This window comes from Rhinolophus sinicus, chromosome 3, assembly GCF_057876585.1.
Source record: "Rhinolophus sinicus isolate RSI-liver-muscle chromosome 3, RSI-T2T, whole genome shotgun sequence".
In the NCBI taxonomy this organism is placed as follows: Eukaryota; Metazoa; Chordata; class Mammalia; order Chiroptera; family Rhinolophidae; genus Rhinolophus; species Rhinolophus sinicus.
Genome location: NC_142503.1, coordinates 76,531,356 through 76,552,908, shown reverse-complemented (window position 1 = coordinate 76,552,908; position 21,553 = coordinate 76,531,356). Strand labels below are relative to the sequence as shown.

The 21,553-nt window shown below is 48.7% G+C and overlaps 1 protein-coding gene across 3 annotated transcripts in view; it reads left to right on the top strand.

The window, feature by feature from the left end:
* MCC (MCC regulator of Wnt signaling pathway) overlaps nt 1-21,328 on the top strand; it is a 379,018-nt gene extending 357,690 nt beyond the window's left edge. For all 3 annotated transcript variants that reach the window (XM_019727795.3, XM_019727797.3, XM_019727798.3), the window contains 3 exons: nt 3,445-3,545; nt 17,284-17,406; nt 19,024-21,328. In XM_019727795.3, the coding sequence (XP_019583354.3) occupies nt 3,445-3,545; nt 17,284-17,406; nt 19,024-19,204 (405 nt within the window). In that variant the 3' untranslated portion in view covers nt 19,205-21,328. The remainder of the gene's footprint in view (nt 1-3,444; nt 3,546-17,283; nt 17,407-19,023) is intronic.
* Nucleotides 21,329-21,553: the final 225 nt, after the last annotated feature.

Here is a 21,553-nt window from a genome sequence, read left to right as displayed (position 1 = left end):
TCACCTCCTTTGTCTACTCCGCTCCACACAGCAGCCATCCTCTGTGGATCACTTCTGTACCGATCGCACGTAACTCTGAGGAAGGGAAAATGAGGGTCAGAAGAAGTGAAGGGTCTCATTTCTCATCAAAGGCAGAAGAGGCATTTAACCCCAGTTTGGCTAGCAGGCCATCCTCCTCTCATCTGTGTTGCCTCCTCGACTTCTGTTGGCATTTCTACCATCAATGAGGTGGGAAGCAGGAAGCGGCCTGAGGCAGAGGAGGAGGAAGGCAGACTCCGGACCACACACCGGGTGTCACACACAGTGGGCTGTTCGGTGATGTAGTCTTGCACACTCACACCATTTGCCCACTACACTAGTCTCTTTTTCTAGAACCCAAGTTTATTCCATCATACTGTACCTCAGTTATTCCAAATACTGTATTAGAGGAAAGAAAGCTCTGGACTCAAAAGAATTATATTCCTTGTCCCAGGGCGCTGAAATTCTGTGTACTCTGTTTTTTGTTCCTAATAAACGCCAGCTTCTCCTGACCCCACTTTGTTTCAGGCCCAGGCATTGCTGATCTGATGGTCTAATGAGTGGGTTCTTGCAGCCCAAATGCAGGGATATCTCCAGGAGAGTCATGTCCCTGGGGGAAAAGCCACTTGCCGATGCCATGTGGCAGTGAACCGTTACTCCCTAAAAAGCTAAGGCTCTAAAGCATGCTTCCCAAAGGGCCACAGCTACGTTCTGCCCACTTCTCACCTACGAAGAAGCCAAGGGCCTCCATGGCCGTGGCCCTGGCGGGGCCGGCTCTCCCGAGACCCCGGCTGTTTCTCATTCATCCGTTCGTTTGATAAATGTGGTTGGGTCCTGGCAAGGTGTTGTCCAGGAATTTACATTCCAGTGGGGGACACTGACGGGCAAACAGAGGATCATAACGCAGTGATACAGTGTCCTGAGAGCAAGGATCCATGCTAAGTGTGCTGGGAGGGGACAGGCAGGACCCAGAATCCAGATTTGGAGATTTGGGACAGGTTTCCTGAACTGAGACTCAGGAGAGTGGGAGCAGTCCTGAGGCTGCAGGAGGGAAGAATGTCCCTGCAGGCCGATGGAATAGTCCGGAGGGAAGAGGAATTGATATATTGGCTGCAGAAGTCAGCTGGCTGTGCTCTCCCGAGGACAGCGAGGAATCAAACAGAGGGTTTGCCCCAGGGGATGATGGGACACAATTTGGGCTCTGGAGAGGTTTACTGTGCACCGTGAAACCATCTGCCTGATGTTTGGGGAGTCTGGTCAGAGTGGGCAGTGCTGTTTCATATGGCAGTACCTGGGCTCAGGGAGAGGGGTTTTCTGTTCCGTGCCTATACTTCTAAAATCTTTGTATAGCCTTTTGAGTTTGTTAGCAGTCACTTGGGGGCAGAGCCTGAGAGACAGAGCTCCAGTGTGTCTGTGTGTGCTCTTAGGGTGTGGTGGAAATGGATTTAGATTCTTGCCAGAAGGCCCATGAACTGAGCGTTTCCCCCTGGTTCTTGGTTTTATTTTGACTGGGGGAAGCACCGTGTTTTGTGGAATGGCTTCAAAGTACAGAAATCTCTGACGGAAAAAGCCAGATGATTTTTAAAAAAAAAAAATTTCTCACATTAGAATAAGACGCTTTATGAGAGTACCTTGCGTTGTTCAGGTAATGAAGTTAGAGTAAGCTGATTATCTTTCAAATATTGGAACTATTTACTATTTCAATAAAATCTCCCTTCTGGGCTACTCATTTGGTCTTATTTGTTGGTAGATGAAGCAAACAGTCCAGAGCCAGGGTCGGCAAACTGTAGTCACATAGTCAGTATTTTAGGGTTTTCAGGTCATACTCGGCTGCAGCTACTTAACTTGGCTGTTGTAGAATTGTACTGGAGAAGCAGAGACAATACAAATGGGTGTGCCTGTGTTCTGATAACATTAGTTATGGACACTGAAATGTGAAATTCATATAATTTCCACACATCACAAAATAGTCTTTTGAATTTTTCTTCATGAGTTTAAAACTAGGAAAACAATTCTTAGCCTGTGGGCCTCACACAGGTGGCAGGGCCAGATTTGGGTCTAGAACATCCTCTCTTGCTCCATAGGTAGGGTCGGTGTCCTGCTTGTTTTAAAACTTCCCTCCAGCCAACAAGCTCGGTCCCAGATCTTATCCAAGTCGCATTAGGTTTTTGCACTTCTTGTCTCCATGCAACAGATACCACCAGGCGTGTTCAATGAGAGGCACGGGGTGAGACAAAGCTGTCCCATCGTTAAGGAGTCTTAGGAAATGTTCACGTCACACAGGAATTGCTAGACAAAGAGAGAGGGTGTTGGCGTCTCCCAGAGTCCACGGACGGGTGGATGGGGGCTGGGTCTGCAGGACAGCAAGGTGGGGAGGAGAGCGGGAGGGAGAGCAGTGCGGAAGGGGGCACGGCAGAGGAAGGGTGTCCAGCTGATGTGCTGCTGCCAGGGAGCCCTGGGCGTGGTGGCATTTCTGTAACAGTGGGCTGAGGGAGACACCGTGCCCTCCTACCATCTGCACTTCTCGCACTGGATTCAGACTCCTGTGTAGCTCTCATCCTATCGTGATATAGCTTTCCGTTTACGTTCCATCTCCTGCAACAGATCACAAGCTTTTTATTCTTAAGCCTGGGGTGTAGTAGATCCTCAGTACGTGTCTGTTAAGCAAATTATATGATGAGCGTCACCTTCCCCGGCCACTTTACCATGCAGCGTGGCTGCTGCCCTCTATCTACAACGCTCAGACGTGTGATCCCTGCTTTATGAATTGTCTTAACTTGATTTGGGATTTACAAGTTCTGGCCCTTTATTTCCTCAGAGTAGAATGAGAGGATTTTGTTTAGATGATGTCAGTGTTCCTGGCTAATGCTGAGACGTGGGCGGGGGGTGCACATCTGTTTTTCTCTTTCTGGCTTTTCCAGATGATTACGCTGAGCCCAGCAATGCTCCTAAGTCTCGGGAAGATTGGTTTTCTCCCCAGGAGAAGTGGGACGGGGCTTGAGGATTCTCTCGTGTTATTTCCCAGCTGCCTTTTGTGAATTACGAGAGGCTCACTCAGTGGTGAAGAGCAGTGAGCTGGCTTTGAGTCCCTGTTCCACCAGGTCCTCGCTGGTGACTTGGGGCAGTGTGACGTCTCTGTGCCTTGGTTTTCTCCTTCGTAAAATGCAGATGATGATGGCATCTGCCTCGGAGGGTCTTCACAGTGATTAAATGAGAGGCAGTGTATGTGAGCGTTCAGACCAGCGCCTGGCTCCCAGGGAGCGCTCAGGGACTCATCATCCCTTCCCTGGCCAGCCTGCGGAGGTCATGGATACCTGGGCAGGGCTGCAGTTGTCACCTCCCCGTGCTCTGCCACAGAGAGACATGCACTTACACGGGTCTCAGGCTTGGCTCCAGGTCTAACACACATTTGTTTGCTGTCCTCAGGAGTGTGCTGACGCTGCCTCCCCAGCTCTGTCACTGGCTGAACTCAGGACGACGTGCAGCGACAGTGAGCTGGCTGCCGAGTTTGCCAGTGCCATCCGTCGGTAAGCACCCTCCCCATGAACCCGACAGCAGCTTAGTCTAGGAGTGATGGCTTTATTGTCAGTTCTCTTGGCTGCTCAGGTCAGCGCTTCCTGGATCGTTACAGGCCTGTGCTGGAAGGGGGACCTATCGCTGCATCCATTGTGGTGTTTGACTTACATGGTCAGTTTTTTATTTTGGTGAGGAACTCTGTCAGCTCTTTAATGATGGGTCCTACTTTCGTCTAGGCCTTGGTGGCCAGACATGGAGAGGCCCTGTGGACACCAGGTCTTTCAGAAGTGGAGTGATGGGAGAGTATGTAGGTGGTCATTTCACCTGCAGGTAGAAAATATCTCTTTCTTTGCTTTTGTGTGTGTGTATTGTTGCATCAGCTGGAACCTGCAGGACCATGTTAAATGGTGACAATCAAAGTAGGCGCCGTCACCTTGTTTCCACCTTCAGTAGGAATGCTTCCCTCAGTATCACGGGCTCTTTCCAGAGGCCTCATGTAGTTATTCAGGTCTGGACATTTTTCCTCTAATTCCATGCTGCTTCCTCTCTATTCTTTGTCTCCTTCTGCAAGGAGAGACAGAGGCTGACTCATCTGGGTCTGTCTTCCATATCTAACTTGCCTTACGCTCCCCATCCTTTTGCGCTCTGTCCTAGAGCAGCTCTGTCCACTAGAAATGTAATGCGACCACATATGTAATTTTAGATTTTCTTGTAGACAGATCAGAAAAGTCAAAAGAAATGGGTACAATCCATGTTCATAACTTAGTTTATATACCCAGTGTACCCAAAACACGTTAACTTGTAATCAATATTTTTAAGAGATATTTGTGATGATTATTCTTTTTACGAAGTTTTCAAAATCTGGTACATATGTTACACTTACAGCGCATCTCAGATTCGCACTAGCCAGCATTTCTGGTGCTCAGTAGCTCGTGTGGCTGTGGCTGCCCTATCGGAGAGTGCAGTTCTGCAGGGGTTCTTCAGCTCAGTTTTCCAGCTCACTAATTTATCCTTCAGCTGTATCCATTGTGGTGTTTGGCTTACGTGTTGAGATTTTTATTCTGGTGATGAAATGTATTGTTTCTTTAATGATAGGAAATCTTCTTGCTCTCTCTGAGGATATTTATGCTACTCATTCTAAGATAACTTTTTGTCTGCTGCATTAATGCTGTTTCCTCACCTGTAAATTCTGTTTAGATGTGAGTTGTGTGGCTCTTTCTTGGCTCACAATCTCACTTGGGCTTTCTGTTCTCGGGGCCGATGGCAGAGCTCTAGGCTGCATATTGGACCCAAGTACCTGGTCCCCTCCTGGCCTACTGGCCGGCACCTCTGACTGCAGCACCCCTGAGTCCCCTTCTTTCTTTTCTAGCACCTTCCTTCTGTATGCATTCAGAACTGTGGTTTTCTTTTTCAGGGAGAATAAAAACCTGCCTTTCCTTTTCTATGATTGCTCATGGTCCCTAGTGCACAACAATCAATCCTTGCTTTCTAACATGCTTGAGGATTTTTTAAAAAACACATTTCCCATCATTCCTGGGGATTTGGGGAAAGAGAGAAAGGCTACATGGAGTCTGCGCTCAGACGGCCCTCTTGATCCAGCCAGCAGCCAGGGCTATTAAGGTTATAGTGTGACCTCCAGGTTGACAGTGGATGGACGGGTGCCAGTGGGAGCTTCACTGCCTTCCTGACTTACTCACTGTCACTTTTTATCTTTCCTTCCAAGTTGTAATAGCTCTGCTTTTACATTGCCAGTACCTCTGGCCATGTGGTTACATTGTAATTGCTGGGCTTAAGGTAAAAAGAGAGAAGCATCACAGAAAACTGCCATCCAGAATCCCAGTGACGTGAGCGCTAGAGCATGGATGCACGTCCACTCCCTGCTTCCTACTGGAAGCCGTTTGGATGTTGTGTCTATAAGCGAAGCCCCTAAATTTTTCAAATTCCCAAACCTCAGAGGCCTTTCCTGGCACAAGTAGGATGCAGGTTCTGCTGACTCAACACAAAGAGATTTCATTTGTTCTGTCAGTCACCATGGATTTCCAATAACCAGCCTTAAGTTGGTTAGCATGGATTTCTAATCAAGACCCAGATATATGGAGCCAGGAAAGAACCCACAGGGCTATAAGAGAAAGGACAATAACACAATTATACTGTAAATATAGCTTAGAAACTGGAATAATCATTTCATGAGGGCATACAATACAGACACCTGAGGACTTAGGTTTGGGATGTTTTTATTTTCAGAAATGAAGTGGAAACTAACACCTGCTTGACCACCTTCTTTGACGGTATTAAATCACCACCAAGCTAGTGGTCAAAGTCAGTTGAGGGAATCCTCTCAACATTTTCAGAAACATTTCTCCCTTAAGAAAGGAATCTGTGTGCCCGGCATCCTGATTCAAGGCAGCTAGCAGGGTAGAGAGCGGAGGGGAAGAGGCTACGCAGTGGTCTTTTCTTGAGGAGAAGCAACCACCCCTAGCGAAGGTGGCCTGGACATTGCAGTTGCTGGTTCTGGGTTCCTGCCCCCGACCTGGTCTTCCTGTGAGCTCACCAGGCTTCAGCTTTGGTTGGGCCCTGGCCACCCCACCCTGCTTTCTCACTGTGTCTTCTCCCAACCTTTTTTTTTTAGAGGGGGGCAAGGGGACAAAACCAGGACTCCATGCAATCACGCGTTTCCTACGTTTCTCCTGTCTGGTCTGGTTCCAATCCCCCCACTGATGTGAACACTTACTGTGGTTTGCTGGCTCCGGCATTACCATCAAACCCCATCTGGAAGACCAGGCCTCCAGTCTCGCACAGAAGGGCTTTTCTTATCAGGGCACCTAGTTTCTGCTGCTTGTCACACAGGCTGCATGCCGCAAAACCGTTCTCCATCTCAGGTCCTTCTCTTGCTCTTGGTCCTCGTAAAACGTAACAGTGATCTTCGCACCAAAGAAGTGAACTGTAACTGGACGGTGAAGGAGAGGGAATCTCAGAAAGGACTCTTCTTTGTACTTGCATGGTTTTGTGCAGCCTGCCCTGGGGCCCTGAGGACAGCTGAGAGGAGCAGACTGTTTCATCTCCGTCCTAGTTTTGGGAGGCAGAGCAGAACAGGTGGTGGTGTCCATGTGAGGGGGCGGGGGTGGGACGGGCACAGCAAGGCTGAGTGGTTTCCCAAGGTCACACCGTGACGAATCGCATGTCTCCACCTTCTCTGCTGGACCCCGTGTGCTGGGGGGGTTGCTTACAGATGAGTGTGAGCTGAGCCCGCTCTTGTGGGTTCACCCACAGTCTATACCCAGGGGACTGTCGTGTGCGTGGTCTGGGCACCTGGGAGTGTCTGCACTCCTGGTACATGACTGCGCATCTGTCTGCCAAATGCTGGGGATGGAGCAGACCGCCTCGGTCACACACACCCCAGGTTGCATTGGTTAACAGGTAAGGATGCTGTGCTCCCCGGTGCCTGGGGACAGGGCGTAGTCAGGAAAAGGGCTTGAGACGTGGTGAGATGTAGCATTAGTGGTGCCTCAGATTGTTCCACATCCACTGTCCCTGGGCCCCCAGAAGGGCAGGACCGCACTCAGTGGGAGATCAGCGCCTGCTCCAGCGCCCACACAGCCAGCAGCAGAGGTCAGCCCTGCCCCTGCAGGAGGCTGTGCTCTGAGTCACCGGTCCACAGGGGGCTCCCCGAGGCCTCAGGGACCTGGCATCTGGCCCCTGTGCCTGCCTGTGTGCCAGACGGTCCTGTGAAGTGCTAAGTAAAGGCAATGGACAAGTCATAGTAGCCCGTCTGTTCAGGTACAGGATGTGCCTGACTCATCAAGCAGAGGAGACGTGCGTGGACTTCCTTTTATCTCAGATGAGCGACAAGTGAGCCACCGCTGCATGGAGAGGGCTGTGTGTCAGATCCCTGTAAGGAGACACCCAGGGCAGGTGGGCCCGACTGATTCGTGTGATCACAGGACACAAAATCTGGAGGACCTAGACATGCCCCAGGCAGGAGGCACACGAGGCAGCATGTCAGTTCGAGACGATGATGTGGGCCATTTCCCCAATCGCCCCAGCCTGGGGCCTCCACCGCTGTGTGGATGACTAGTGGGGGAGAAACTGCAGGTGACACACCTTCACACATCAGCAGCGGGGTAACACAGAAGTCAGAGAAAGAGTTTCAAAGTGAGGAGGCCCAGCTCTTCGCACAGCAGTGGGCTGAGGGGAGGCAAAGAGTGGAAACAGCTGGTTGGATGGAGCAGTGTTGCTGTCCAGGGAGCAGAACTCTCGAGGAACTCGTTCCAGGAATGGAGACTCCAGACCACCTCTGTTTGCTCCTGATAATGACCCAGTACAAGGGGGGCATTTCCCAGGGTCACACAGTAACTTTATAAGACGCAAATCTGGCGGTTACCCCATACCAGTGTTCTGTTGCTGTATAACAAGTGAGCACAAGCTTACTGGCTTCAAACATCACCCGTTTATTAGCTCTCAGTCTCTGTGGGTTAGAAGTCTGGGCACGGGGTGGCTGGCTTGTCTGCTTAGGGTCTTGCAAGGCTACCATTGAGGTGTCATCCAGGGCCGTGTTCTCCTCTGGAGGCTCTTGGGAAGACTCTGCTTCCGAGCTTGTTCTGCCTGTTGGCAGAATTCAGTTCCTTGTGGCCATAGGGCTCAGGTGCCCTTTTCTTGTTGGCTGTTGGCCGGCGGGAACTCAGCTCCTAGAGGCTCCCGCTTTCCTCCTGCAGCGGCGCCTCCATCCTCAAAGCCAGCAAGGAGAACCTCCCTCTCATCAAATCCCGTCTCTGCTTCAGATCTCGTTCCAGGAAGAGCCCAGTCCTTTTTCAGGACTCACCTCATTAGAGCAGATCAACCCAGAATAATCTTCTCTTAAGGTCAGCTCTTTGGGGCCCTAGAGAAGCATGTAGGTTAGTGTTTGACTAACCGAGAGGTGTACTCTGAGGGGCTGATACTTTGGGGGCTGTTTTAGAATACTGCCCACCACACCTCATCACTTAAAACCTCCCAGGGACTACAGCTGTCCGTGTCAACTCTTCGGCAAGTGTGTGATCTGACTGAGCCCCCTTCTCCGCCCTTGCCTCCTCTCCCATGTCCCCTCCCTCCCTGAGCCGCTCCACACCGCCTACTCTCTTTCGTGCCTCTGGGACTTGACTCCTGCTAGATTCTGCCCTCACCCCAAGCACACACATCAGTCTGTACAATGTAATGCCACCCTGTCTATAAAATGTATGGGGATATTTCCTTCCTCCACCTCCAAGCAGAAATGATACCACCACCCCATACATGCCTTTCTTTTTGGTTCCTATTGTGCCCTGAATTTCCTTCTATCATAGGACAGGTCAGTTTCTCTGTTTCTTATGTGCCAGATCCCTGCTTCTCCTTCCTCCCCTTTCATCCTCCCAACCCCCCACCCCGGGAGATGCCCTTGGGGCAGTGATCATGACTTACTCAGGGACACGACTCCAACTCTAATGACTTTGTTCCTTCCACGTGGTCCCTAGATGATCTCAGCCTCATTTCTCTCTGCGCACTGCACATCTCCACCCTAGCGCCATGCTAGACCCCCACATATAGCACGGCCAGGACGTTAGTTCTCATCTGTTCCCTCCTGCCCATTGATACAGTGTTTCCCCGAAGATAAGATCAGCTCTAATGCGTCTTTTGGAGCAAAAATTAACATAAGACCCGGTCTTATGTTACTATAAGACCGGGTCTTACATAAGACCGGGTCGTATTTTACTATAAGAGGTCTTATATAATATAATATAAAACCAGGTCTTATACTAATTTTTGCTCCAAAAGACACATTAAGCTGATTGTCCAGGTAGGTCTTATTTTCGGGGAAACACGGTAGTGGCCTCTTCTTCGGAATTCCTATTGGTGCTAAAAATTATCATCTTCTAATGATCCAGGATTATGGCTTTGAAGTCTCTTCTCTCTGCCTCTTGTCAGCAGATCACATTGTTTTTTCCCTTAAAGTCCCATCCATTCCTTTCCATTTGTCCTGCCTTCTCCTAAGTTTGTCCCTCCGCTCCTCGGAACTCTTGGAGTACATCCTGACGGGACGTTCAGCCATGGGTCTCATCTTGTGTTCTGCCACCACAAATACCGTAAAGCACACTTCTGACGGAGCTGCTCTGAAGAAGCACCTTCAACGGCTTGACAGTCAAGATGACATGTAGGTCCCCAGCTTAACTTCCTAGCCTGTATTCCATATGTTTCCCCTCTATAATCCGTAGTCTTGTCGCGCTGGACCATTCTTTCCGAGAGCATGCCCTTCACGTTGTGCCGTGTCTCCAAACTTGTGGAGCCCTCCTCATCCCCTCCAGGAGAACACTTGCCTTCCTGAAGCTTCCTTACTTCCTCCACCATGATCCTGCTCCCCCCTGACCCCCTCATGGCACTGCCTGCTCTTCACCCACCAGTGGCCCGCACACCACTGGGTTCTTAGCGAGCCTTGGAACAAACCACAGCAAGTCTCCTCAGAGATCCAATCCATGTCCAAGTTCCAACAGTTCTAGAACTCTTTCTGACTTGTGGAAATCCAGCCACCATTGGACCATGAGGGCGATCTCACCGATGGGTCCCTATTTAAGCAGGTATGGGTTAGTACTGGTTTTGAGCCATACCGATAGTAGAATAAAGAGGGAACAGGGTGGGATCCTTTTAACGAGGAGCCCCCACTGAGCAAACAAGTAGCAGAATCTTCGCCGCTTTATTAGTAGGACCATTCTTTTAAAAGGAGCTGTTTTCTAAACTTGTACTTGCTGATTCTTCATATTTGGCTGACGCATAATAGTAATCAGGCAATGGACGTTGTACTTAGAATTCCATAAATGCACATGGGTCTGCAGGACGATAACGGAATATACCCATGAGTTGGTTATCTGAGTTCGTTGTCAAAGAAACAGATTGCTGAGCTCCAGAGCCAGGGCCTTGAAGAGCAGAGGTAAAGATGATGCTCGTCCCAGGGGTGAGGTGGGCATTGCTTGGGTAGCTGAGATTTCTTTTCATATTTGTCATCCCCCCCCCATGTTCGTAAAGCTCAGAGAGAAGGCTGTGCCTGGACCTTATAAAGGCAGAGTGATGGGTAGCTCCCCGCAGCCAGAGGCTAAGGCAGCCACACACCTATGTTCACTACCGATGCATTTCCTGGGCAAGAAGTACATTCAAGGGAGAGTCTGGGCCAAAAAAGATAGACTGTTACCACCATCTTGCTGCTATTCCTGGCAAAAGACAGCAACACACAAACATAATACCAACAGTTACATGCAAACATAATACCTGCAGAAGGACATTGTTCTCTGGGGATACCTCCTCTTAGCTCCCCAGGCCTGTGCTCTGCGCCAGGTCTTATCTCCTGCCCTTTGTGGGTCACCGCACCCTGCAGTGAGATGGGGGGGCCCATGGGCGGGGCATGGCTCTGCAGGCGGATTCCTGGGGGGGTCCCTGCTCTACAGGTTATCAGCACCATGTCTCTTAACTGTGCCTCCAGTTCCTCATTCATAACGTTAGAAGAATAATAGTACTGCTCTTAAGGGTTGTTGAGAATTAAATCACATTATCCTTGGTTAGGACTTACGGATCGCTGTTACCCACCACCTGGGTTTTCTAAGTAATAAGTAGTTATGGATTGTGCTGTTTACTGTGAAGGAAACACATAGGGTGATGTGATCGTCACTGTGGAGATTTTTTTAAAAATTAAATACAGATTGCAGTGAATATGGAGGAAATGACAGTGATATGATGTCATGACTCTGGGCCATTTGTTTAGATGGGTGGGCTTCTCTGAGGAGGTGACATATGAGCCGAGAGGAGGAGGAAAGTAGCTGCGCGGAGGAAGTACATCCCAAGCAGAGGGAACCGACTGCACAAGGTGGTGTGCTGTGGGGAAGAGCGTGGTGTGTGCTAAGAACGGGGAGGATTCAAGCACGCGGGGGAGGCAGGGGTCAGGTCAAGTAGGGTTTTGCAGGTCAAAGTAAGACCACAGAATGGATTCCAAGTGCAGGTGGAAGGCACTGCAGGGAAGTAACGTGATCTAATTTGTCATATTGAAAAGGGCTTCTGGCTGCTCTGTGAAAACCAGACTAGAAGGGTTCAAAGGTTCAACAGCGAAATCACTAGGGACTCTGGGGTTGTCCAGGTGAGAACCGGTGGCCCTGGAGGGTGCTGGCAGAAATGGCGAGAAGACGAGATTTGGAAGATGGGCTTTGCTATTGACTGGATGTGGAGGATGAGGGGCAGGGAGGAGTGATGGCTGACTCAACTGGTGTCAACAACCAGGCAAATCGCATTGCCATGCTGACGGGAGGAAGGGTGGATTTGGGAAGTTGCCTCAGAAGTTCTACTTTGGTCATGGTAAATTGAAGATGCCTCTTCAGTAGAGATGTCAAGTGACAAGTCCAAGGATCAGAGAAAAGGCCTGGAGCTAAAGATTTGGAAGATTTTAGCATGTTTTAGGCAAATACATAGAATGGAGGGAATCAAGTAAAGAAAGGGCAGGCTCTAGAATATGGTCCAGGCCCGAGTCCTAAGCGCTCTGAGTATTGAGGGTTGGAGCAGAGATCAGGGAGTCTGCAGGAGACTCAGGACGGCTGGTGAGAAGGGTGAAATCCAGGGACCCTGAGGAAAGACGTCCGCGAGGAAGAGAAGGTGCTGACAGGAAGAGCAGGGCAGTGGGCCCTTTGGATGTGACACCGCGATCATTGGTGAACTCATGAGCAGTTTCAGTGGAGACAGAAGCCTGGTTGGGGTTACCAAGTCAAAGGAAGGTGAGGGAGAGAGGAACTGCATTTGGAGACGCTACTCTCAGATTAATCCCGTGTAATGAGCAATTGCTATGAGCTTCTAGGCCTTGTGGCCGCGGGGCTGTGACTCCCTGCAGTCTGGTCTGATTACAGTTCCTCTGAGAGGGTCCTGGTGGCTGCAAAGCCACTCACTGCCTCATCAGGACCAGCTCTCGCCCTGTTGACTCCCCCAGCTCATTTGGACTTTGTGATTGAAGGACTGTGGCTGGCCTTTTTAGTTCAGGGAGGGTGCAATCTCCTCCCTGATTGCTTGGAGAGCCCTGCTTCCAGGCCCCGCTGCACACTGACTGGTACCCCCCCACACCCCACAGTAGCTGTCTCCTGCCCAGCTCATTGGCAAGCCACCTGCTTTTCCTTACCACCTACAAACTCCCACCAACAGACTGCTTCTCAGATCCCCTGTGTATGTATAGACCATTGCCTGAAATTATGCATCAGTTAAAAAAAAAAAAAAAAAAAAAAAGCACCTCCCTGGCCGTGTGGTTAGAGTAAGATTCTTAGCACTTTTTGTGAGCAGAAATAACCTCCATTTTTGGTGGAGCAGGAAGACCTATAGCTGAAATCCGTGTGTGTGGGTGACTTGGGTTTTCATCGTAATAGTGTTATTCAGCATTGTCGTTTTACTTGATGATACAGGTGTATATCTTCAGTGAGGAAAAAAAAAAAAAAGGAAGGGCTTATGCAGTTTTGGGCATCCCAGAAAAGTGTATGAATGCGTTGCGCTTGAAGGGGAAGTGGGACAGAGACTGTCTGATTTTTACTTTCTCATCTGTGTGGAGTCCGTGCAAGTACTCATTTTAGCCTTGTTATTTACCTAGACAAAGTAGAAACTCTTCCTTAGCTGAAGGCCAAATTTGAAGAAGAAAATAGAAGGAACAGGACATGAATGGTTGTGGTTCCAAAGTGACTTGGATTAGGAAGCTTGCGGTTCTTCCCCAAGTCGTCCTGAGAATCTGAGGAAGGCCGTAGACTGCAGGAAAGGATGCCCAGGCGTGTAATCATGCCCCCAGAGTTCCAAGACCATGTAAAGCTCATTCGCAGACCCACAAGAAGAGCCTTCCGCCTTACCAGAGTGTCTCAAACTTGCCTGACAATGCGAATCACCTAGCATACTTCTTACAACGCAATTCCTAGACCTCAACCCAAACCTTGTGAACTGGAACCCAGGGCAACACCTACAGCTGCTTCTGTAAGCACGTGCTCTTAGCAGCACTGTCCTCTAGTAACAGCAGATGAGTCACAAATCGAAGCCACATGTGTAATTTTAAGTTTCCTAGTAGCCACTTTTACAACTGTATAAAGAAAAAGTGAAATTAACTTCAATCACATCTTTAACCCAATATACCCCAAATATTATCATTTCAACATGTAATCAATATTTTTTCAATTATTGAGATAGTTCCCATTCTACTTTTCATATTAAGTCTTCAGAGCCCAGTGTGTATTTATACTTACAGCGAATCTCAAATCGGACCAGCCACATTTCAAATGTTCAGATGGCAGTGTGTCTCCTGTAGAGGGGGCGTGGGTCTCGAGTCGTTACTTCTCAGGGGTTCAGTGTTTGTTTCAGTCCAGATAAGCAACGATGGAGGCATGACTTTTACAGCAGGCGTCGTGTCTACCTCGCTCAAATGAAAACAGGTAAGGTAACCCCCATTCTAGGTTTAAGTTTGAGGGTTGGCCTAATTTTTTTTTTAAGATTTTATTGGGGAAGGGGAACAGGACTTTATTGGGGAACAATATGTACTTCCAGGACTTTTTTTTTTTCCCAAGTCAAGTTGTACTTTCAACCTTAGTTGTGAAGCGTGCCATTCAGCTTCAAGTTGTCCTTTCAGTCTTAGTTGTGGAGGGCACAGCTCAGCTCCAGATTCAGTTGCTGTTTCTAGTTGCAGGGGGCACAGCCCACCATTCCTTGCGGGCGTCGAACCGGCAACCTTGTGGTTGAGAGGATGCGCTCCAACCAACTGAGCCATCCGGGAAGGCAGCTCAGCTCAAGGTGCTGTGTTCAATCTTAGTTGCAGGGGGTGCTGCCCACCATCCCTTGCGGGACTCGAGGAATTGAACCAGTTGGCCTAATTTTAAATAACAGCATCCCAGTGCTGTCCTGTTTGTATGAGTTCACTGCCATTGGCCTGTGGCCTAGGAAGTTCTTGGGGGCCAGTTCTTAGCTCCTGGCAGTGGCTCCGGCTCACCATCCCCATCTTAAGCCCTCCTCCACCCCTAACTGGGGTTGGGTAGGGTCTGTGAGAGCTTCCCCTGCCTTGGGGGGTTCTGTCCTCCATTAGAGCCCCCAGGACTGGGAAGTTCGCTTTGGTCGTTCAGGGGCCGGGGTACTGAGGAAGGAAGCCCGTTGTTTTATGGGTAGGCTGGGATTTCCATACTGCCCCCACCTCCCCCACCCTCGCCCCGTCTGCGGGCTGCGACAGGGATGGGAATCTAATTGAGAATAACGATACTGCTCTGGGCAGTTTTTTGTTGTGAATTTATTGAGTTCGTGGTGACATTTTAAATTCTCTTCACAATTTTTTCCCCTTTGCACTATTAATCAACTTTAGAATGAAAGATAAAAGCAGCAAAACAGTAACAAAATGCAGGACAAATAACCCTTCTCTATTCTTTCTAGCCAGAGGGAAGGGGGAAAAAATCTTTCATGCTCTCCTAACCTTCCCCGGCTGACAGTGGGCTGCCTGGAAAGCTGAGAGGCTGGGTTAGGGAGGGAGCGTCCCCCCGGCCACTATTCTTACTTCTGGTAGGAAATGGTGCCACTCTCAGATTCCTTTAGGAAATGCAACCACATTTCCTGGTGGCTGCTAGGGCCCTGGAGAAACCGCCATTCCTCAGCAAGTGGGAGACCCTTGCTGGAAGGTTCTGCGGTGTGTCCGGTGTGTCCGTAGGGTGGGAGGGACGGACCATTCCCTGAAGAATGTTGAATTTTAGAGGACTTCCGGGCTGGTTGCTCTGCTTCACTTAGAGATCTTTCCCCCTCCATCCTCACTTCCAAAAGCAGGCCTGGATTTTTGTGATGAAGCTCCTTTATTACTGTTTGGAAAGCCTGACTTGCACTTATAGTATATAATAGCTGGAGGCAAAAATGTGAAAGATTAGGTATTTGAGAAGCAGGGAAGGGAGAACAGGGCTGAACCTTGCCCATCACCTGAGCCCTCCGCCCCGCGGCCAGCCTCCTGCGCCCCTCCCGCGGGCAGCACAGTACTGAGACTTGCTCTCACATACTGCATTCCCCGAAAATAAGACCTAGCTGGACCATCAACTCTAATACATCTGTCTTTTGGAGCAAAAATTAATATAACACCCGTATAGTAAAATAAGACCGGGTATAATACCGGGTGTTATATTAATTTTTGCTCCAAAAGACACATTAGAGCTGATGGTCTGGCTAAGTCTATTTTCAGGGAAAACACAGTATTTTACAAAAGCAGTTATAAAAATTCCAAGCAATGCAAAGGTGAGTCAAGTAGAAAATGAAAGCCTTCCGTCATCCATGCCCTTCTGTGAGTTAACCTTTGTTGAGTGGTGCTGAGCCTTCTCGTCTGTTGTTAAGCAGATATTCACAGCTTTTTAGTTGTTTTTGCAAAAATGGCATCCAATAGAACTCACCCTTTTCACTTGCCAGTGTCACGTACCCTCCGTGCCAGTGCATTTCTATCTGCTTTTTTTTTTTAAGTTGCAGAGTAGTACAGATATACCTTACTCAGTCCCATGGTTGTTTCCCACTCTTACTTAGTTGCTGTAACCAATACAGTGAGTGAATGCAACTGTAGCTCATATCGTTAGGCACTTACTCCTATTTCTTAAGAACAATTCCTAGAAATCAAGTTGCTTTGTCACGGCTTGCATTCATTTTTTATTTGCTAGGCACTGCCAACCTGTTTACCAAAACCATTGGGCTAATTTACATTCCTCACACACTCACCGTTCTTTCTAGAGAATTTTTCCCATAAACCCTGGTTTCTCAGTGCGCTCCAAGTACCTGCAGTGTGTTATTCTGAAGCTGTTTTAACAACCGTTGTCCCTGAGAAGCTGTCACCCAGGCATGGCGCTCAGCACTGGGGAACCCAACCAAGTAAGGTCCTTGCCACCCTAGAGCCTCCACGCCAGTGGGGGAGCCTGCTGAGTTCAGATACATAACCTGTCACAGCCCACTGCTGAGTGCGACACATGTGATACCATGCAGTGACACTGCACGTCATAGGGGGACCTCGGGGGCAGGATGATCATTGCTTCCCTGCCCATTGCTTGTGCTCTATTGGAATCGGAGGGAGGCAACAAGCAGAATGGACACTAGATACCTTCTGTAACAGACTCCCAAGTCTGTCAGTGTGGGTTACGGTAGTGACCATGGGGTGGGGGAGTCAAATGAAAGTGCAGCTATCACGTAAGAACTTTAAGGGGAACAAGTGCGAATATCAATTCTACCTCTACCACTACCAGCCTTTTGTCTTTTTGCAGAGTAGGATCATGTTAATTTCAACAAGTAGAGACTTGCCCAAGGTAGGCCACCCAGAGCGAGGTTTCTGTTCTGGAATCCTGAAGTGCTTCAGAGGTTAGGACACTTCGAAGAGGATATGGAGACCGAGGCAGGGTTTTGTGGTCAGGCTGCAGTCACTGGGCATCTGGCATGCCCACAGCACAAAGGAACTTCTATTAAGTTCCCCATCTGGAAGACTAGAAACTACTTCCTGTCTCGTTCCTTTGTGACACATCCATCTAAAGGCCTTATCATTAAAGGAAGCAGGAGCAGTTGACTTTCAAGAATGCTGTTCTGTGGTCTGGCGCCACTGAGGGCAAAGGGAGCTCTGGTGCCTTCTAGTACCTTCCTTTTCATTCCCCTGCCTTTTGACTTGGCCAGCTAAACCTTCCTCCTTTCTGCCACCATTTCCAGGGTAGTAGCCACCTCCACCATCAGCTCAAGTTATTCATGGTGTTGTCTCTTTGATAGAGAAAAGAAGTTAAAGGCCAGAGTTCAAGAGTTGGTGAATGCATTGGAAAGACTCACCAAGAGCAGTGAAATCCGACATCAGCAATCAGCAGAGTTCGTTAATGACCTAAAGCGAGCCAACAGGTAAAATCCTCATTTTGTAGATTCCTCACGGCTACCTGGACTGTACACCTGGAGGACCTTTCCATAATTGCAGGGGACTAACTCGAGAATGGCGAGTTCTCACTTGCGCCTTCCCCTGGCCCTGCAGCCTGGTCTTCCCTATGGCAGTTTCGCAGGGTTCCCTAGAAACCTAAGAACTACATGGGAAAGACAAGTCCTTGGGCCAAATGTGTTTGGGAAATGCTGCATACTGTGTGTGGTCTGTCCTCTACTGTTTCCCTGAAAATAAGACCTAGCCGGACAATCAGCTCTAATGTGTCTTTTGGAGCAAAAATTAATATAAGCCCCGGTCTTATTTTACTGTAAGTTTTGCTCCAAAAGACGCATTAGAGCTGATGGTCCAGCTGTCTTATTTTTGGGGAAACACGGTAATAGTTCATATAGTAAAGGTTCTGAAGTCATACAATTTTAAAAATCTATTTAGTTGTGTTTAAGCTAATGTTTCCCAAACAAACTGGCTCCAGAACCTTTTACTTCAGCAACATTTAACATCCTGTGAAACACTTCAGAAGCACTGCTCTAAGACAGCAGGCACAAACTTTTTGGGCTCAGGACCGCTATATTCTCATCAAAAACTGATGACCTCAAAGAGCTTTGTTCTTATAAATTGTCAATTGACACTTCATTTTGGAAACTAAAAGATGAAATTTTTAAAGTTGTTATTGATTTATTTAAAAAACAATAAATTCACTACATGAAATACACATGCATTTATTTTAAAACATTTTACAAAAAAACAGTAATAGCACTATTACTATTTTACAAGTCTCTAACATCTGGTTTAATAGAAGACAGCCAGATTCTCACATCTGCTCTTACAGCCAATATAGTTTTGAAACGTTAACGAAAAAACCCAGCTTTACAGATTGTAGGTAGAAAATACAGGACCTCACAGACCTCCCCTGCAAGGGCTTTGAGAATCCCCGGGGGGTCAGTCTTAGGCCACTTTGAGAACCTGACTGTACCTGGAAGGGATTTGGGGTGCTGCTTTGGACCAGAGAGGGTTTCAGGACTTACCTAGCCCGGGGCTCACAGGAACAGTTGAGGCCTATAGTCTGTGTTCTGCGGGCAGCATTAGCTTATGAAATCGCCTGTGTGCTGAACCTCACCAGCCCGAAGCATAAAGAGAAGTCGTGGGAGGCTCTCTGCCTCCATCCCGGGTGGTCACTGAGACCTCAGGGTGTGAGGAACTCTCTCCTGTAACTTACACTTACCAACTGTTGCAGGCAGCTAGGGGACAGACACACTATTTGTATTTAAATGACAGATTTCTGGGATTCAGTTATCTTTTCTGCTTATCCGTTTTGGATATGGCTAGTTTACTGTTGGTTTAAACCCCTCCTAATGAACACCTTAGTGACAAACCTCTAAGCAGTCTGGCTGAATTCATCATGGTTAAGCCAATATGTGAATGGTGGTAAGTGTTGAAATACTAACCACTTGATTTCACATTCCCACTGAGGAGGCTGAGCGACCTGTTTCTGCAGCGTGGTGCTTCCTGAACCCGGTTACCAGTGTGTGTGCGTCTCAGTGCTACTTAGGGTGATTGAACTCTCATCTCCCCCTGTTCCCACCCAGCAACCTAGTGGCTGCCTATGAGAAAGCAAAGAAGAAACATCAGAACAAACTGAAGAAGCTGGAGTCTCAGATGATGGCCATGGTGGAGCGACACGAGACCCAGGTGCGGATGCTCAAGCAGAGAATCGCGCTGCTGGAGGAGGAGAACTCAAGGCCACACACTAATGAGACATCACTTTAAGTGGCACTTGGCCACCCAAGTTCTGCCTGAGTGGAAGTAGCAGAAGCAGGTGACAGAGGAGAGAAGGGCCCAGGGACAGAGTACCTGCTGGGAGGCTGAGAAACGGGAAGGGCAGGTAGGTCAGCACTTGGACCGTGGAGTGCCCTGGACTCAGCCCCGGGGTGTGGCCCTGGGACACGGTGCAGACTGGATCCAGGGGATCCTGTTCCTCCCGGACCCCTGACAGCATGTACATACCTGCCCTGTGCGCCATGCTCTGCAGGCCCCGCTTCTGCTTTCAGCACTGGCTTTCTCTGTTCTGGAGGTTGTGCCTCAGTTGTGTCATAGCATTGGTTTTGTAAGACTTTTCCATTTTCTTCCGTTTGGTAGATAGTGACCTTATCTCCGGCATCCCGTTTCTCTTCTTTCCTTCTTCAGGGGAAAACTGACACACACAGGTGTGTATGTTCACATCTAGATTTGCCTATTGCAACCAGGCTTTGGTTTTCAAGTCCCACGTATCAATGCTAAGATACAGACTTACAGACTGTCACTCGGAGACGCTCGGGGAGGCAGATGACAGGATGGTGTACGCAGGTCTGCTTCCCAGCAGAGCCTCCCCAGCGCCGCGCCTGAGCAGTGGTGTCCGGGAATGACACTTCCTGCAGCTCTGTGTGGAGGGAGGCCCGGGAAGGGAGCCCTTCTGGCTGGGCGTCCCCGCCCAGAGCAGCGTGTTCACCGCGTCCCGAGGCTGAGCGCCTCCTGCTCATTGTTCAGGAGCAGAGGGGCATCATTAAGCAACCCCCGGCCCCCGCCCAGCACTAGTAATTGCTGTTCTGCAGGAATCCAAACTCATCCAGAGTCCAGATGGAGCTCTGGACCTGCCTCTACTTCTCTAAGGGCAAGAGGCAGGACACTGCGGAGGTGTATTGTAGGCCGACCCCACCTCTTTAAGAGGCTGCTGCTGAACCACCAGTTCAAGACTTTGCTCCTGCTGTCACGAGGGGCAGGGGGTGAGGGGATGGTCATTGAGGCCTCCTTTTACCCCCCCAGACAGCTGGGGATGGTTCGCATATGGTGCTTTAACAGGTTAAAGGTCAAGCAAAATACTGGCAGGGCGGGGCAGGACCAGAGTACCTGAATTCTTTCAGGAAGAGCTTCCATCTTCAATTCACTATTCCTTTCCTCCTGTAGCCGTCAGTTTCACCCTTTCACTTCCTTTCTTCTGCTGATGCCCTACACTGGTACATTTTAAAAGGACCGCTTACCATTTATTCTGTAGCACCTGACGATCTTATGAGAAATATGTCCCAATGCCACCATTCACAAAGTTTTGCTTATGACCAGGTCACTGCATTGGGGTCCCCAGGTCCACAAGCGCAAGGTCTGTCCAGAAATCATGATGTAACTTCCTCAGCTTCTGCACAGTGAGGAAAGACACTAGAGCCACCACGTTAGGACAGAGCAGTTTTATCCCTAAAGCAACCAACTTTCTCAGGTAGGCAGTGAGGCTGCCCCGTCTTCAAAAAAAAGGGGCAACTGGCATCAGTGTGAAAGGACCAGCTTTTCGGTGCTTCGGAAGCTCATTTAGTCAGAGTTGATTCGTGTGATTTGTTTTTAAAAAACATTTTTTACTCTTTGGGTAAAATTTCATTTTGTGACAAGGAAAATGTTTTGACTGAAAACTATGTGCAAAAAAATAGTTTAACAGACAAAAATCAGTTTTCCCCCTTTTCCTCGCTCGCCTAGGGAAATGTCCTCCCCTAAGCAAACTGGGATGGGCAAGGTGGGAAACCATTGATGTCTTTTTCTTTTGTGGCTGAGCAGGCATCAGAACAGTTTTGATTTTCACCAACACTGACAAATGGAGCTCACATGAATACAATACTGTCTGCTGACCTCTGTCTACCATTCTCGTTCCAAGTTACAACAGACCCCCCCTTTTAGGGTCATGTCATCCCTCCAGACCCAGGTCTCAGCTGGTCCATTAAGAGCCCCACCCTGCACTGCTGATACCAAGCCTCAATTATGAGTTTATACTTCAACGTAATACTTTTTCAGTATATGGTGATCAGATGAAAACTATTTCCCCAGTAAAACTGTTACTTCTATAAATGTGTAGAATAAAAAAGCTATTAAATAGTTGATTTCCTTTCCTTGTATTTCTCAAATACTCCCTGACACACAATCCTTGTTGAAAGTGAACCGACAGGCACTTGGTTATGCTAATTCTGGGGCCTACAAAGCAGCATTGATTATTAAATGATGGCAGGTGCCTGGATCATTTTTCTTTTTCATAACCTGAATTTTCTTTCTAAATAGGAGCTGGTTTATATTCACATTTCCATCAGGAATAAACAGTGATCTTAA